Below are 18,898 nucleotides of genomic sequence, written 5' to 3' on the forward strand. Positions count from 1 at the left end.
ATCATAACAGTTGCTCCATCAACAAAAACAACAATAATATAAATAGCACAGTTCTGATTAATGCATCAACCAAGGCTAAAAACGTTTCTTCCAAGAACAGCGAAAGCCTCAACTTCCTCATAACTTTTTAAACAGCTGTATGCTATTTCCTTATGAACAGAAAGCACTGTTCAGCCTCCATTTCAATTAGGTCAGATGTTAATAATGATCACGGATACCAAGCCGAGAACAAAAATAACTGAGATTAGCTACGAAGGAATATTTGGGGTTTTTTTGCTGGTAATGCAGAAACACTGTGATTATGCTCTTTTTTGCTGCACTACAAGGAAACCACTTCAGCTAGTATAGCTAGAGTCAGCTACTTGTGTTGAAAGGCCAAAAATGCACTCCTAGAACAAAAGTAAAATCTTATACTATGCAATTAGTCTTGTAATAAAATTAGTCACTCTTCTATGAAATAAAGCACTTCCTCCTTTTGCTAAGTTATCTGTGTTTGAGAACTAGCATTAATGGGAACATTATTTACTGTTAAGGTCTGAAGTAAAAATAATTAAATCAACTTCTATTCTTAAGAGCAATAAGGGCATAGATTTTTGGTTGTCCTTGTCAGGAGCTATAATTTTGATCTCTGGGATAAGTTTCTTAGACACGCAAGTCCTGCTGGTAGCCCAGAGGGCTTCTATCCTCCAATATTCCTACTGTAAAATAGCAACACCTGTTTCAACTCTAATTCATGCAGGAGGTACTGAACTACCAGCACCAGACTACCTGCATAGGGAACACCTGTGTACCCTTTTAAAATAGTCAGGAAACATGTGTCAGCATATTTTAATTAGTGCTTTTGTTAACTCCATATACAATATGCAGTGGCATTCACAGAGTTTTAAAGACAATTTCAAAAGCAGGGTTAATAAAGCAGGACTATAAATGTTAGAATTTGAAAAAGAATGGAAATGTTCAGGGCTCCCACAGAGATGGAGGGAGCCATGGGACTTGGGGAAAAATAGAAGAGCAGGATCATTCATAGTTATTCACAACTTAAAAAACATAAATAACAATCAGCTTATCTTTGCTAAAGCACCCATCCCCACTCTCCCACCCCCCAAAAAATTCTTGGCACGTACTTACTTAATGACAACTTCTATATCTATTTCTTCTATTTGCGATACTGTGCTAACAACACACTGTGAAGTTTAAGGGAAAAAAATGTTTTAGATTCTTTGCACACCTTCCAGGTTTCATCATTTTAAGGTTCTCCAGTGCAATAAGGAAAAAAGAAGAGACACGCATTTGGGTCACTTCACAGTTTTACCTCTTTTATTTTTAAATGCAACATATGGAGGACAGACAGCTTTAAAACTGAACAGTAATTTTGGAACCTGAGATACCTGAAAGGGGCCTGATTTTCTAGAGGTGAATATTGAGCATTCTCTGACAAAGCATCATCTTGGACATCCCAAATCAATCACATTTGAAAATCTGACTGGGATGATTCCATTTCTAAGCATAGGATACATAGATAGAAACTCAACACCACCTTCAGACATGTAAGAAGCAACTGCCCAGGGGTCAAAATCACCCAGTTATGCCTCTGCTTATGTGGCTAATGTTGGCCACATAAGTAGCATTTCTGGCCACTTAAACAGATTTTGGATCCTATTCCCCTGGGAAAGCAATTAACTCTGTGTAATCTGCAGAAAAAAGGAGAAGGAGGTAGAGAACCGTCCCACCTTTTGAACCAACAGCCTAGTCATTACAGCATTTGTACAGAGCTTGGGGGAAACAGGCTCTAGGCACCCATCATTTAAAAGGGGTTTAAACTTACATCTCCCACTTCCTATCTGCCATGGGCAAGACAGGATGAAAAAGCCCATTCCAACCCTAATTTTGAAGGAAGCACACTGGACAGCCAAGAGGGGAAGATATAAGATATGTGGGGCAGGAGAATAAGCCAGAGGGAGGCTTGTTCTGTGGCTTGGTCAGTGAGATGGGCACAGTCCTAGAAATAAAGTGGCTCTGGCTTCTAACCCCTGCCCAGCTTCCACACTTTTTGCATATAAGAATCATTGGATAAAGTGTATGCACAGCAATGGGGGGCATGAGGGGCCAGAACCCAGGGCCCCCTCCTTTCCAAGCACCTATCTGAGCAACAGAAGAGCAACATGAGGACAAGGTGTATTGCACAGCGCCCAAAATACCACTTTTGCTGCACAACTGCTACTTACCTGCCAAAAAGGAGTTGGATTGAGGCCACAGAGACTAACTAAAAATGTGAAGAACAACACTTGGATGGTGTTACAGTATGAGCAGGGGAGTTGGAGCAAAACACACATATTCTGTTACTTGGGACTATACAAAGAAAACGTGCTTTGCAAATGGATACAATTCTCAACCCTCCTTGCTCAAGGGGCTGTCTTGTATCTCCATCTCAGTCCAGAAGATTTCCCCACACTTATCTCTACACCTATCACTACTCTAAAACTTCAGCTCCTCTGTTGGTGAATAAGCAATTGGCCAGTCAGACACATTTTTACCTATCCAAAATCAATCTTCATTCCAAACATCTCCTCTATTTTATAGACATTAATGCTTCTTTGATATTGCTGCCTTGTAAAACCCCAACACAAATCAACTCCAATTAGACTAAATTAAAAAGTTTTTCTCCAAAACTGTGATTGATAATCTTCTCAGAAGAGCGACATGAGCCAATACAAATTCATTTGGCCTTTACTTTCTATAAACCACAGAGGTGACTGATGGTGTCCATCTTGGACATTATGGATTGTAATTGCTGTTTAAATAATGGCACTCTGTACTGATACTTGTTAAAAAACAAATCTATTTTCAGGAGGGCTGATGCTTAGTGCCTGCACTGCTAGTTCTCTATTGGCATGGTCATAAGGTACTACTAACATGCAGATGCTTATTCTGCAAAGAGTTACAGGATGGACGCACATGCAAGACTTCAGTACAGAACAGCTTTCCCTCTGGTGTCTGAAAGAGTCATGCGAAAAGCCTTCAGGACTGTAGTCCATGTTGTGCAAGGACTTGCTTTGTCTTTGTGTTCCCTATATATTTTCTGCTTAAATGACAAAGACTGATTTTAATGAAACAAGATGCAACTGTATAGCCATCTTACATGTGGAAGATACGTGCTAAAATACCGAGAAAAATCCAATTCTAAACCCAGAAGAGCAGAGAAAATTATAGTAAACATACTTCTGTACCAAGTCAAACAATGATACAAGAGCCTGCTCCTAGCAAAGTTTGTGTTCCCCCTACCAACACTACTAATAGATACCCACTGTCTGCTGTGAATAAGTTCATCTATCTAGGAAGCACCAGTCTCCCATAATACATTCTTAGATGATAAAATGAACTAGAGATAGTCCAAAACCAGCAGTGCTCCTGGAAGTCTCCAGATGAGATAGTAGGAAAAAAGAGGCATTAAACTGGCAACAAAACTTAAGGGCTACAAAGCAACAATTACATGTGAGCGCTGAACAACTTATAATTACCACATTAGGAAACTCAAGTCGGTTCTACCTAAATTGCTTGAGAAAGATCAGGAAAATTCACTCATACCATGACAGTACAGGACAGCAAAAATCTTAAAAAGAGAAAATATGACAGGCATAGGGGCAATGATAGCAAAGGTGCAGTTGAGGAAAGCTGGCTACCTAAACCAAGCATCTGATACCAGAATACTTGAGAAATGAGTGAGATGAAGCTTAGAAAAACTCCTAGGGTGGTCATTTTAAAAGGCATACAGATTACCTAACCTTTAACCTAAAAATGTGGAATTTCCATTGGTAGCATGGTACATGTGATAAAAACAGTGATGGACACTTGCTTATGAGGACCTAGTTACATTTGAAAGAATTTGTATCTAGTGAGTTAAAATAAAGAAAGTTCAAAGGAAAATTAGGGGAAAAAAACTTAAATGTCAATCTGACATTTATTACCCTATCTATGGGAAAACATTCCTCATGAATATTGGATTCTAAAGACACATAAGAACTCGTAATCAAAATTATTTTGGAGACAAAATCCTGGATTGTAATCACAAACAACAATCATCACAAACAACACTGCCAAGTCAAAAGTAAATAAGCTGTGTTCTTCTTGCCAGATGCTGTGATAGCTATGAAAGGCCATTCTAGGAACAAACCTTTCTGTAAGGCATTGCTCTTACAATAATTTTGTCTTTTTTCAAATTCAAATATTCGTACCAAGAGCAACTGATATCAGCCAACTAAGCTCAAACATTCTTAAAAACCAGTGAAGCTACAATATTTCTAAAAGACAGCCCCCCTGGAGATGAGGTAGAAATGTTTCACTTACCTGTTTAATTATATTCTTTGCTGTAATGATCATTTCATCACCATATATTTCATAAAAATTTAGTTTTCTTTGTTTTAAAAGTCCAAATACTAGTGATATGAGCCTTTCCTATAAAATATAAATTAATTAAAGGCACAGGGAAAGGAAAGATAAATTGACCACTTAACAGTAAAAGAGACACACACTTATTAAAACGTAGAGTGGGCAGGATGGCCTGCAGATACTGGCTATTAAAACATCCCACATTTACAACAGATCACGGGTGTCACACATACAGTCCTTGATCTTGCCTACAGAGCTAAGTCTGGACTTCAGACTGCTGTTCCAACTCTGGCTGTGATGAAGAACCTTTCCTTGGAGACGCACACACACCTGGGTAAGACCCATGGTGCTGGAGCCCAAGTAGCTCATGGCTTGTTCCCACAGCAGCAGCCAAGCACCTGTAGTGTTGCTCAGGCTCCAGTGCTGCAGCTTTTACCCAGGTGCTTGGCTACAGCTGCAGGAAAGAACCATGGTGCTGCTGAGGCTCCAGCACAGTAGTGGTCACCCAAGCACTTGGTTGCTGCCACAGGAATAAGTCACTGTGCTGCTGGGGCTCCAGCACCATAGCTGTTGTTGGCTTGGCTGTCAAGCACCTGGGCAAGAACAGTGATGATGGAGCCCAGGGGGACCACAGGAAGAAACCTGGCACTGTGGCCTGTTCCTGTGATGGCAGACAATCACCCAGGATGCTGGGCCTCTTCCCACTGAGTCTGACTACAGCAGGTGCTACATGTGCTCGATTTTACAGAAGGGTCTGGGGGGGGAAGGGGGCTGTGGGCCCAATCCAGCCTGTGGGACCAGCCAGGCACCATTCATCTGGCCTGTGGATTGGTCTTGTACTACTTATCTGGCCCGCAGGGCTGGAGGAGTTTGACACCCCTGCACTAGATAATGCCTTCTGTTTCCTCACCCATTAATCTAAGGGGATGTTCAAATCACATCCTCCTCCATGCGTGCCACGTACTGGAAATTTACTAGTCTCAGAGGGACTCCAAGAGTACACTTCAACATGGCTCTTCTGCCCTCTCTCTCAGGAGTAATTACAGACGTGTGCTTCAGACCACTCTACATCACCTACATTGTCTCATTTCTGGCATTTGGCATATGACGATCAAGAGTGGTTGACATGTGCTTCAAAGCAAGGGTGCAGCATGGAAGTTTTGTAGATATGGAGGGTGGGGGAGTGGGAAGGGGTATTACTCTAAGCAATTAAAAGTGGGCTCTGTAGTTACTTAACAAATTGATGGCAGAGCCAGAGCTATGCTGTGTGGCCCATACTGGTGCCAGAGCTGCAGCCACTGCTGCATGCCCTGGATCAGAGCTGAAGCTTCCGCTACCATGTATTCTGGCCTGGATCTGACCCGCAAGGAGCCTCATGGTCCGTCTCCCAGGCTGAATATAAAGCGAGTTTGACAGCCCTCACTCTAAAATGAGGGCTTCACTTACTACAATATATATAGTAGGGTGTATATTCTCTTTTACACAGCTTCCAGGCATATAGGCAGTGATGCCAAGTGTCAAAACTAATAATTGGTAACATTTAAAAAATACAGTTGAAGTACAACTATGTGGATTTAAATACAATAAATATATGTTATTAAATAAAAAGGGAAAGGGGGGATTTGGACTAAAAGAAAAAAATAGTACAAATATGGTACAAATGGCAATGTTGAAATAGGGGCACTGGGGATGTCCCTGGAGCCCTTGAGCAATAAAGACTGAACATTTTACACTGATGTTGGTGGCAAAGTCTATAATTGACTTCCCCTACCAATGAAGTACTGGTGCATGAATTAGAGCTTACCAAGCACTTCGAAGATGAAAACTATTATACCAGTTTGATGATTTCTATTTTCTGCAAGGCACATACCTCTTCTAAAATTTGACAATCATCTTCTAGTGGTCTATTTAAATCAGTGTGAGCATAAGTAGAAAACTCTGCAATCATCATTTTGTCAATCAGTTTTTCTAATTCACAAAGCTGTGATCCAAGATGCCTAAGAAAAACACAGAGCACAACATAAGCTAGATAATCAGGACAACCTGAAAATTAACCAATAGTTTACAATCAAGGAAAATAACTACCAAACAAGTAATTTCTATGCAATCGATTTAGGTTTAAAGGGCAACTTGATTCTCTCATTTCTTAGACCAGATGACATGGTTTAGGTGAGGTGGCATTTCCTCCCTGAAGAAAAAACTTTGACTTGAACATTAACAGAAGTGCTCATTAAGAAGTTACACTCAGACCTCTTCAAGATGAAAACCTTGGACTTCATGAAAGACTTTCATTACCCGTCTGGTTTTTCAACTGTTCAGACAACTCTGAACATTCAGGCAGTTTATACAATCATGTAACAGTTAATTAAAATGAATGAAATACAGCAATAGTTTTCAATAACAGAGTAGCTTCAGAGAATGTACAAGGGTTTTCATGTTGCCCTTGGCACAGTGAATCTTTAGACCAAAGATGTTCTAAATTATACAATTGATTTTAAAACAAATTTTGCAAACTACTTACACTGTAGCATGGAAGGCAGTAGGTTATTTCACTATTAAAAAAAAAAAAAATCTAAAGGCAGATCAATGGTCAGATTTTCAAGGATAAGTAATACATCATCTGCAGGGAGAGTTTTCTGCTTTGTAAGGAGCAGCCTCTCTCAGAAGCTGTCAGCCAAACAACATCCAGGCTGTCAGATACAGTTACTTCAGGTCTGAAGTATCTGGTTATGGTTCTTTAAAACTATGCCTGGACAGTTATACAGAAGTGATATAGAAGCTTGAACGGGCAGCTTGAGGAGATTCCTTAGTGCTGTACCACCCGAGACATTTTTGTTTAGCAGGGGTAGCACTGCTGCATCCTTTCTGATCATACTGAGAATCAAGAGAATTGGTCAAAAGGCAAGTATGAGATTTCAATCTCACAGTATGAAGAAGACATCCTGTAATACTTCCAAAGTCTTGTCCCCTGAGCAATAAAAACTAAATATTTCATATTGACTTTGGTGGCAAAGTCTATAATTGACTCTCTCTAACAGTGAAGTACTGGTGTACAAATAATAACAGATATTTTCAGAAACCATTCATTGTTGGTGCTGGACTGTCTCTTAGTAAATCTGGTAGGTTGCTGTGGACTCCTAAAAGTTAAACCATTGGAGTTATCATATGTTGTTGACATTTTGTTTATATCTTGAATGCCTCCTGATGTAGCGATGAGCAGACTTCTTTTTCTTGTTCAAACAGTTTGTTGCAAATACGTTATCTCTGAGAATCTGCCCAGTAGAAGAGGCTGGAATACTATGCAAGCTCATCAGATCACTCAGAGCTCTAGAACAGCGTGTGAAAAGTCGCACTGCTAAAAACCCCTTGTTTCTGAGGGTAGTCTGAGTATGTTTCCCTAACCTGTACTCCACATGAGACAAACAGACACTGATCATGCCTCTTCTTGGTTTGTGTGATCCAAGAGAGGATTTCTACCTGAGGAGCAGATGAAATGTGCACCCCTATGTTGGAAATGAATAATAAGCTGCAGACTTGGAAACAGGTCCATTCAATCTTTGAGATGACTACAGCACCACAAGGTTAGAGATGCACATTGATGCTGACTGCAAAGATCAGTGTCAAAGGTGATGTCTGAGAGTTACCTTCTCTAAACCATAATCAGTCAGTACCATTAAGGCTTTCCCTAGTTGTGCCAATGGCACTGCCACAGACACCACCATGTTAATGATGCTCAACGTGAAATTTTGTTGGTCACTGGCCCATTCAGGCATGAGGGCCAATAATACTTCGTGTGTCTTCAATATTCAGCTGCAGACATAGCTGGTGTCACTTGCTCTGGTTGGATAAGCATACTTAATGCAATGGTACCTAGAGCCATGCTTCCCAAACTTTTCCCCAGCGTGACCCCATTTATGGCCCCATTTCCTCAGCATGACCCCTCACTCCCAACCCACAGTCCTCCATCCCTGTGACCCCATCGACTGATACTAAAACACCATTCAGGGTTGCAACCCACAGTTTGGGAACCGCTGCCCTAGCGAGCAAAAGTTCAGGCCTCTCTTCGTAGGATGAAAGAGACCAATGCCAGGAGTCGTACCTACTTTGGTTACTTGGTTCCCCTTGCCTCTATGACAAGGTCATACTAATCTTTGGTGCTCGTGTAATTATTGAGGTAGTCAATAAAAGGCCCTTTCCTAATGGAATTGGGGGGGGGGGGGGGGGGGGGCGTTTTATGTGGGGGGGGGGGGGGGGGGGGGTTGGTTTTTTGTTTTGGGGTTTGTTTGTTTTTTTTTGTTTTTTTTTACAGATATTGACCTTGAATGTTACCTGCCAACTGGCAGAGATACCGGCTGAGACTTAGAAGAGATCAGATCAATCAAGGAAACTAATACCTGCTTGTTAAGTTCTATAGCTCCTCTCATTGATTGTCTGAGGAAGTGTAATACCTGACAAGTGCCTTGGGCCTGCCTCTTCCTTGTTGAGAATGAACACCACACTGAAATTCTAACTAGGTGAAAGCCAGCAGCAGACTCAACCATGAATAGAATGAAAATCAGCAGTATGGGCACAGTCTGAAGCTAGATTCTGAATGCACCATTTTGGCAAAGAGGATTTTATTTCACCCGACTGTTGCCATCTTTGTTGCTAAAGACAAAATCGGAACATCAACTCACTATCCCTGTGAAAAAGCTGTAGTGTTTTGTGTACATTATACAAAACTGAAATTAAAAAACAAAACAAAAAGATCAGTGAAGTTTTCTTGACAATTTCTGTCTTTTGGCATTTTTTTTTCCTATTAAGAGATTCAGGGCTGGGTCCTTAAGTCATGCAACACAGAATTTACAACTCGAGGGAGGGCAGGAGCACTATGCTGGCTTTAAGACATTTTTGTGCTTGTCTGAACACAGGGCTGGCTCCAGGGATGGGTAGACCCTCCCCCAGAAATTTTTACAGCTCTAGGGGTCTGCCTAAGTCCTGGCAGCTTCCCCAGGCTGCCATAGGCTCTACAACTTTGTGCACTATTGCTCCACCACGCTTTCCTCCTCCATTCTCTCTACTCAAGGGCTTGCAAGGGAGTCCTGACTTCTGCAGTATGGGGGGAAATCTTTCCTGATCAAATAAAGGACAGAGTGGTGAAAAGTGCACTGTAACTTAGAGTAAAGCAGGCACAAGTATCTCAGGGCCATTTTCAGCTTTGGAAAGCAAAACAAAGAAAGATTAGTGATCAGAAACACTTCATGAACTGGAAAATACTGTGTGAACCTTTTGTACATCTATGTAATTAACACTCACTTTATAAATTTATATTACACTGATAACTGAAAAGTGTTGTCCATTTCTAAGACAAAAAACACAGCTCTGGGTTAGTAAGTTGTGAAGCTAAAGGCCAAGGCATGGTTATCATCATGGGTTAGCAGAACGAATTGTACATTAAAACAAACAAACAAACAAACAACTAAAACTCTGGAGAGACAAGCAATGCAATCAACAGCAGGGGAGCAAGGAAAGAATTTCTTTAAAAGAGAAAAAAAAAAGGGAAAATGAGTCAGGAGCCATAGGTGGGTTGTTTAAACTGGGAGCGTCCAAGATATGGCTTGTGGAGCCTCATCATTAAGTTGACTCAAATGCTACACACGGCTCCCACCCTGGCAGGTTTGAGATCCTTATTGCACGTGGCATGCCCCCCATCTGGTCTGAGACTGCACTGCATGGAGCACCTGTTCCAACCAATCCAGGATCCATGCAGCATGTGGCCCCTGTAGGTGTCACGTGAAGAACAGGTCCCAGAGCAGCTGGAGCAGGCAAAGATCCCAGAACATCCAAAATAGGCCCCATAGTCTGGCCAGGGTAGGTACCATGTGCAACATGGATCCTGGACTGCCCTGGAGGTGCTATGCACACTGGATCCACAGTGTGTGTGGGTGGGCATCTGTGAGCCCAACCTGACCTGTGGAGTGGCTCCGCGACACTCATCCAGCCTGTGGGGTCAGATGAGTTTGACACCCCTGGTTTAACTAACACTGAAATTTAAGTTATATTGCCCTGTATATAGTTTGTCAATTTTATCTTTTTCACTTTTGTACGTTTTTCAGAAATGTTACTATGTAGTTAATATGCAAGTGAGATACCCAGAAACAATCAGAACATAGAAACTGCATAATTGGAGAAAGCTACATACAATTTTAGAGCAAAACATACAGCTCCTCAGCATACTGATTCCCTGATTTCAGTACATATTTAAGTAACATTATTTCTGGTAATACTATGCCAAATAGGTAACTTTGTGCATCATAAATCTCACAGTTTTATCCAAAGATTCAATATATCATAAATAGCACAGGGGATATTCTAAAGGACAGCCTGCCATACTGACTATTCTTACAGAGCTCTTGGGATAGGGACTGTATTTTTTGTATGTTGTACATCATTTAGTACAATGTGTGTTCAGGCTGATTGGAGCCCTTAGATGCTAAAGTAAGATATAGAACATACAAGTTCATTTGAAAAATCTTTTCCTAAATACACACACACCAACTGTCATGGTGTTAACGCCACACATTAATTTGTTCAAAGGTGACACCCAAGAACAAAAGGCCAAAAGAGCAGACTCAGTTTAAATTAGTAAACAACTTAAGCTTAAAAAAAAAAAAGATTGACACTATACAGCATGGTTTATATTTAATACTGTTACTTCTAGCAGTTCCCTTGACATCACCTACCGGAAACTGTGAATGCCTTGAAGCTCCTGCTGTAGAACTTCCTGTGTTGTTGCTATTAAATCCAGTGCTCCAACAAATTCGGATGTGGAGAGCAGCAGCTGTACAGTAGGTTGTGTTTGGTGTACAGTCGCCATTAGCTTCAGTTTGTTGTATGCTTTTATACAGTTATTTCGGGTAAGTGAGAGTCTCAAAACTCGAAGTGATCCCTCGCACATAACTTTATCAATTTGGGAGATTTTATCTCGAAGCATTTTTACAGCGTGGGAGGTTTTCCTGAGGTAGTCCTGCAGTTCATGCTGAGAGGTCATTGCATGAAAAAATGCTTCTGAGCGTAGAGAAATCTGATGAGCAATATTTACCTCTACAATATCCAGATAATGGCTCAGCTAAAGAGAAAGAAGAAAAAAAAAAATAAAACAAGCACACAAAAAACTTATTGTGTTAAACTTGCCAAGAAGTGTATCACACCACAGTAGCATCAAAATGCAGTTTGTGGGTCTAATTAAAATGTTTCTTAGTAAATGCCTTTGTCTGAAAATGATCAGCTGGTTGCGGACACTGCAACACTCAAAAGCCATTTTCATGTTGGCAAATGAATAAATAACCAGTTTTAGCAAGTTTAAAACCCATTAGAAAAGCTGATCTAGTGTTCTTGCTTGCAAGTACACTGTGGAAGAACAAACAATTAAAAAGGATGCCCAAATCTTTGAATCAGAGGTCAGATATTAATACTATCACAGAGCATCCATTAGTTGTGACTGTGGGCTGGGTACCTGCCTACAAACAACAACAAATGTACATAAGCATATCATGCACTAAAGCTGCTGTGCCATGCTGGGGGTATCACACAGAATGAAATACATTTCCACTTGGTTGTATGGCTTATGAAAGCATTACTTTTGGGAGTGATTGCAGCAGGTAAACAGGGAAGTGCAAATCAGAGAGACAGAGTTCCTGCGGATCTCCACATCTCCCATCTTCTTTGCAGACAAGTCCTTTCTGAGGGTGAGCATGAACAGGGCTGCCCTTTGAGTCACTGCATAGAGAAGCACTGATATTTCTACATTAGCAGGTACTGCGGCCCTCCAGTGGAACAGTGGTACATGTTTAGTGCCTCAACTCTCAGTTCTGTGTTGCACTGTTATCAGAGTCCCATCTTATATGGAATGTATGAACTCAACTAGCAGGACACTAAGATGCTCATATAGGCATTAATATCCAAAAAACAGCCTGATTCAAGTCACAGCAGCTGAGATGTATTGGAGAACATGGCTTTAGACTGGGCTGGCCTTTGTTTTCACTGCACTGAAATTAAAATTCTGAAACAAGAAAGGTTCTCTCTTCTTCACACAGAGCCCCTAGGCCTGTTGACATTTTGCAACTTACAAGCATTCTTCAGTTTTTGCTATCCACAGATCATTACAAAACATCTTACAGTCCATTGTAGTAATCTAATGTCCACTGGGACAGACAAGGAAAGAAAAAAGTTGCAAGAATTTAGTGACAGACTAATGCTTTTTAATCAATACTTGCAGAATTTTAGAAAAGCTCCTAAAAAGCTAGAAGAGGTGATTTTTACCTTTAAAAAAGCTTAATGTACTGCTTTTGAAAATACAATTAAGTGCATTTATGCCATCAAAATAGTTGTCTATTTTTATTATTGTTATTACAAATGAATAATTTAGAAAGACAACTGAGTGTGGTTATCCCAAAGATAACTTCTGCTTCTCAAATGGGTGAAAGAACTCTGCCTCCAAGCTCTAAATTGAACCCAAGTCATATGTCATTTAGCTAAAACAAACGCAAAGAGGCAGCAGCATATGTGGCATGGAATCTCAAAGATAAAAAGAAGCTGTCAGCATATATGAGCTAAGGTTTAATACTTCCTCCCAATGCACAGCACACACTGCTCTCTGTGGGGTTTCCCTAAAAGTTTTGTTAAAACTATTCCAAAACTGTCAATGTACACTCTTTGTCCCCGACTTCGTCTGCAATCACAATTCACACAATTTTTAGAACACCCACCAAACAAGTTATTGATATGGATCATCACCTTTGGCGGTTTTAAAAGGATTTTTAGAAAATCATCACATGGTGTATATATATAGCACTGACCATCTGTTGGCCCTACACTTGGCAGATAGGATTTTTTTCAAATAAAAGTTTGGTTCTTAGCAAGCCCCTCTGTTATGTATGTTTTGGTTGATGGAAAAGGAAAATATCAGTGCTTAAAAATTAATGCATCATGTAATACACCATGTGTTAGAAGATTCCTTTGTAATCAATAAACAGACGCACTAGCAGTTTGGCATATTGTATGGAGTATTTACCTTTTCTTGAAGCAACTTAGAGGAAGCTGCATCACGATTTCCTTTTCCTCCAGCAGTACTAAAATGAGACCATGGTAAAACGGCATTAAATGTTAAGGAATCTTCCAAGGCAAAATCTGGTTTCATAAAAATCTGAAACAAAAAAGAAATAAATATATATTTTTCTTTCCTTGCCACCATTCCCCACAAACAATCTGTTCCCATTAACGAACATAGTGCCCACAAATTTGAGTTTGACTGATACACTGGTCCTCTTAGTTCCTTTAAAAGCTAAATGTACCAAATTAATTAAATAAAGAATATTGTCCTGTGATAAACTTTCCAGGTATGAAGTAAATGTAACCCACTGTAGTGCTGTCCTCCTGAATCTGCAGGCAAATCCAAATTTGGATGCCAGCCCACAGTCTGAACCACAGGCTATCCTCAGATGAGTTTATCTGCAGGTTCAAAATGAATCTCTCCTCTGAAATGCTCTTCAGCAGTAAAGGTGACCTACTGCTGGTATGCCCCCCACCTTAGAGCCTGAGTTGACTTACACTTTCTCTGGTAAATGGTTTCTCTCTCACTTAATTCACTGATACTGCTCCCTTGCCCCCACTCTTCAGCAGCCCCTACAAAACTGTGCTCTGCAGGATGGAGGGTGTGAGTTCACAAACCCTTGAAAGCAGCAAAACCTCCTTCCTCCGCATAGCACAAAAAATCTAGCTCTTTGACAGAGTAAGATAAAGATTATTTGGCCTTTTTGTTAAACTCAATTAAATATGTTCAGCTTACTTTTACTCCTCAAAATTGCTAGATACCTGGAACACCCAGGAGGACTGAACTTTCTATCCCAAGCATCAGACATAATATTAAGGGCTTAACCCGAGTCATATCAAGCATTGCCTAGTTCTTGGTCTTTTACTTTAAAAGTTACTGTGAAAGGTACTTTGCTTATAGCCTGAGGGTTTGTAGCCATGCAGCTAATGACCAGTACTAAACTATTTATCTACTACTGGCTTGTTAACTTGTCATTTTTTCAGTCTGAATAAAATGGAATTTCAGTTCATTTGTTTTCCCCACCTGTCATTTCCTGTGCATCACTAAGGTTCTAAGAATCAGTGGGTAAGAAGTCTCTCTTTACTATTTGCCTGTATTGTGCCAACCACAGTATAATACTGATGCATGACTGAAATGTCAAGACATTAAAAACACAGCTACCAGTCTACACAGTAACTCAAAACAGGCAAATTCCCCCCATTTCTGTCCCTTCTAAGTTTCTCTTCCAGGAAAAAACTAGAAAGCTGGACCACATTGCTGCAGAAAACAGAATGGCTGCCTTGTCTTGCACAGCTGTAAAATTCACTAAGGATAGAACATAAAGGCAGCTGGATTTTACCGTCAAAATCCATCAGAAGAAGAAATACAGCTCAGGGGACAAAAAAAAAAGTATAACTCATTAACAATTCATTTGTCTACACTTTATGAGCATTATTGTTCCTCAGGAGGGCTAGACAAAGAGGCTACCTAGCAAAACGGCTCTTCCTCTGACTGATGTGCACATGTGGACATGCAAAATGACAAGCTTGTGTTTCCTTTAATATACCTATTGTTATACAGCAGTCCTACCTTAGGTACTTGTTCCAGATCTGTCCTGGATTTATCTACAAACAAAAATATAAGTAACTAATGGGATAAATATAAGATTGAAATCATTCTTCCACAGTCAGTCATTCAAAAAACAAAACAAAACAGTTAATTTCAATAATAAAGGTATCATTTAAGGCTTTGCTGTCCTTTATCATTCTTCTGTTTTCAGCTATTGCTCCCACATAGTGCTCAAAGGATTTTAGGATTGCTTTAAAAATAAAATGATTATTAAACCCAGTGTTTCATGCTCACTAGAGCAACATTCCAGCCAGCTGGTGATGACCAGAACAAGCCCCCGCCCGCGTCCCTCCCACCGTGGCTTCAGCTTTGGTGCTCCAAAAGGAGACCATGCCCGAGAAATGAGGGAGGCAGAGCGTCACTGGGATGGAAACACAGACCATGCAAATATAACAATACCCACAGAGACAGGAGCACAGACAAAGCACTCCTCCAGCAAATGAACTGAAGTAACAGACATAGAGGGTGTGTCACAGAGAGAGGGAAAGATTGGTGGGGGATGTGGAAATAGTTGTACAGCAGCCTCCTGACTTGGTACAATTTGAAGGGGGAGATGATTTTTACACTCTTTGCTAGTCTCTCAACCTTTAATCCACCCACAGAAAGAAGCTCAGAATTTGAAGTGGGCCCATCTGATTGCAGAAGGGAAGAATTTTAAAGTAGGGATCCCTTACCTCAACTGGATCTCAAAAAAACCTCAAACTGGAAAGGTACAAGTACTCTAAAGACCTGGGTTTTAAAAGCCCCTTTTTAATGATGGAGTCGAATGCTGGTATTAATGCAGTGAAGACTAGGAAAGCAGCTGGCCTTAATGACTTACTTACTGAACATATCAAGCAATGTGGACCCCAGACTTGAGTGGCTCCTATGCCTATACAACTCATGCACAGCCAGTCAAAAAAATCCCAAAGTTATGGCAACATGCTTAGGTAGTCGCACTTCTAAAGCCAGGGAAGGATTCATTGGAATGAAAGAGCTTCAGTCCTATCTCCCTGCTATGCCACACATACAAATTGTACAAACGACTGATATTGAAACGGCTTGCCCCATATGTGGATAAACACCTAATCCCCAAATAGGATGACTTTCGCCTTGCAAAATCAACAGGCTAGCTGCTCAATCCAAATCAACATATTGAGGACAGTTTTGAAAGGGGCCAAATTGCCAGAGCTGTGTTCATAGACTGAACAGCCACCTACGATAAAAGTTAACCACCAAAGACTCCTCCACAAGACCCTGGAAATGACAAAAGTTCTACACATTACAGAGCTGATACAAACCTTGCTCAAAAACAGACTTTTTTTGTCAAACTGGATGGAAAGCGAAGCAGATGGAGGCAACAGATTAATGGCTTCCCCCAAGGAAACGTACTAGCACAGCTGTTACATAATATCATAATATCTATATGAATGACCAACAAATCGACTTGGAAACAAAATGTTTCATCTATGCAAACAACCTGTGCATAACAGCCTAAAACACTGGCTTTGATCATGTTGAAAAATCCCTAAGCAAGGCAATAATTGGCCTAACACCTCACTGAAAACCAATTATGTGCCAACCCAGCAAAAACGCAAGTATGTGACTTCCATCTCAAAAACCATGAGACTAACCACCAGCTTAACATTACATGCTCCAGGACCCCACTATCCCCTTGTCCAAACCCAGTTTACCTTGGAGTCACCCTCAATCGAACCCTCTCATACAAAGAACACGGTAGCAGGGCACTAAGGTGCTTGCTACTTGGAGAGCTGAAATAACCACGCAGGTGCTGGTTGCTGGGGTAACCAGAGCGAACTAGTGACCCACACCTGCCAAGTCAGCTGACCAGAAGGGGCAGGGTCTGGCTCCTATATGAATCACAGGCTGGAAGCCAGGAGGCAGTTCCCTGCTGGCCGTCAAGGGGGGGAAGGAGTGCTGCCGGAGCGAGTTTAGAGAAAAGGCCTGAATACACAAGCAGCTTGAGATGATGAGAGATGGAGCACCACTGGTGTGGCGGGAAGAATGTTGGAGCCAGAGGGCTGAGATTTATGTTATAGCCTAGGGGCTTATGCTTTGTGTTTGCTGTTTGTAACCGGAGGTTTGGGTGAGGCTATTAGCGGTTGGAGGAGGCCTCATAAGGGGACTCACGGTAGTGTGGGGACCCCAGTTCCAGAGCGGGGGAAGCACCGTGAGAGGCCCCAGAGTGGGGGGCAACGACCAACATAAGTCCGAAAGGGCAGTATTGGAGTGTGCCGACCCCGAGCGCCAAAAAGAGTGCAGCAGCGGGAGTGTGCCGACCCCGAGTGCCCAGTAAGGCAAAACGAGAAAAGGTCGTGTGTGCCTGAATGCCCAGTGGGGTGCCGTTGAGAGACAGGGCTGCGGAGAGGCCGGGTGCCCAGTGGGGCGCCGTTGAGAGACAGGGCTGCGGAGAGTCCAAGAGATAGTATGAGACCAGAGACCGAAGATTGTCCATTCTATCTGCGAGGCTTGGGGCGTGGTACAGGGGTGGTTGGAGCCACACGTAGCCCACAAGGCCGGGGTGCCTGGAACACCCATTATAGAAACGGGACTAGTGACAGCAGAAGAACGGTGGCCAAGAGGACGAAAGGCAGTCTCCCTATAAAATATACTACAAAGTCGTGGCAGGAGAGAATTTGAGGGTGCTTGTAGGCAGCTTGGCATGGTACAGAGGGAAACTAGGGGAGAGCACGGTGACCCTAGGACGCCCTCCTGGTACAAACACATCGTGAAGACAGAAGCAAAGGTGAGTACTTGTAACACCATTTTATATAAGCTCACCAACTTGAAATGGGGAGCTAACCCCTCAACCATCTGAACCACTGGTCTAGCTCTCAGCTTCTCCTTTGTTGAGTATGCATGTCCTGTATGGGAGAGATCTATACACACTAAGCACCATGAACCCATCCTGAATGATAGCTGCAGATGCATTACAGGAGGTCTGAAGCCTACCAGCCTAAACTGGGTGTACCTGCTGGTTGGCATCGCTCTGCCTGACATCAGAAGAACAGTGGCCAGCTGGATACAACAACTGAGACAAGCTGAAAATGCAAGATACCTACTGTACAACCATCCCGCAGCACACAGATGCCTGATGTTACACAGGAGCTTCTTCACCAGCACCCAACCTCTCAATGCCACACCCAGAGAGACATGACTGCAGATGTGAAATGAGAGGCTGAAGAAAATACCTGACAGTGAAAAAACAGTGGCCAAGTCTTTAACACTAGGAGCTGACGAATCATGGCAAAGGTGGCAGTGTCTCAACCACTTACATATCAGAGTTGGACACTCCAAGGAACTAATAAAGAAGCGGGGCTATATCATTGATTCAACCACCTGTGGCTTCAGCACAGAGCCTCAGACTATGCAACACCTGCTGCAATGCCTGCTGCTTGAAGGTACACGTATGATGAAAGATCTTGCAAAGTATAATAAATGAGCACAAGCATACGTAACAGAATGGTCAAATGTGGTGTCAAGACATGAGGAGACCTCAACTGGAGACCCCACCTTCCCCAGCAACAATGGGTGAAAGGAAGCTTCGACCCCTCCAGCCATAGGGTTGTTATTTATATAAAGCACCTATTGTAAAGGAAAAAGGCCCAGTTACTGAGCCTTATTGCTCTGTCCTCAGCCTCAAACCACAGCAACACCTAAGGCCGTGAGATCTCAAGCTAAAAGTGCTTGGGTTAAAAAAAGATGGCTAACTGTACCACAGGGAGGGGCAACATGTGTAGTGCTAGTTTATTTAATATCACTTCTCTTAACACCAACTTGCTTTATATCCTTTTGTAACACGTAAGCGACAAT

At 41.8% G+C, this 18,898-nt stretch overlaps 1 protein-coding gene across 4 annotated transcripts in view; it reads right to left on the reverse strand.

The window, feature by feature from the left end:
• VPS54 (VPS54, GARP complex subunit) overlaps positions 1 to 18,898 on the reverse strand; it is a 68,538-nt gene that overhangs the window by 27,324 nt on the left and 22,316 nt on the right. For all 4 annotated transcript variants that reach the window (XR_003091873.1, XM_025192338.1, XM_025192331.1 and 1 more), the window contains 6 exons: positions 15,047 to 15,081; positions 13,439 to 13,570; positions 11,109 to 11,494; positions 6,257 to 6,383; positions 4,345 to 4,452; positions 1,129 to 1,184 (listed from right to left, as the gene is read on the reverse strand). Coding sequence is in view for 3 of the 4 variants with exons in the window: in XM_014525922.2 (XP_014381408.1) it covers positions 1,129 to 1,184; positions 4,345 to 4,452; positions 6,257 to 6,383; positions 11,109 to 11,494; positions 13,439 to 13,570; positions 15,047 to 15,081 (844 nt within the window). In the remaining variant the exon portion in view is untranslated. The remainder of the gene's footprint in view (positions 1 to 1,128; positions 1,185 to 4,344; positions 4,453 to 6,256; positions 6,384 to 11,108; positions 11,495 to 13,438; positions 13,571 to 15,046; positions 15,082 to 18,898) is intronic.

Source organism: Alligator sinensis, unplaced genomic scaffold (genome assembly GCF_000455745.1).
Source record: "Alligator sinensis unplaced genomic scaffold, ASM45574v1 scaffold219_1, whole genome shotgun sequence".
NCBI classification, from domain to species: Eukaryota; Metazoa; Chordata; order Crocodylia; family Alligatoridae; genus Alligator; species Alligator sinensis.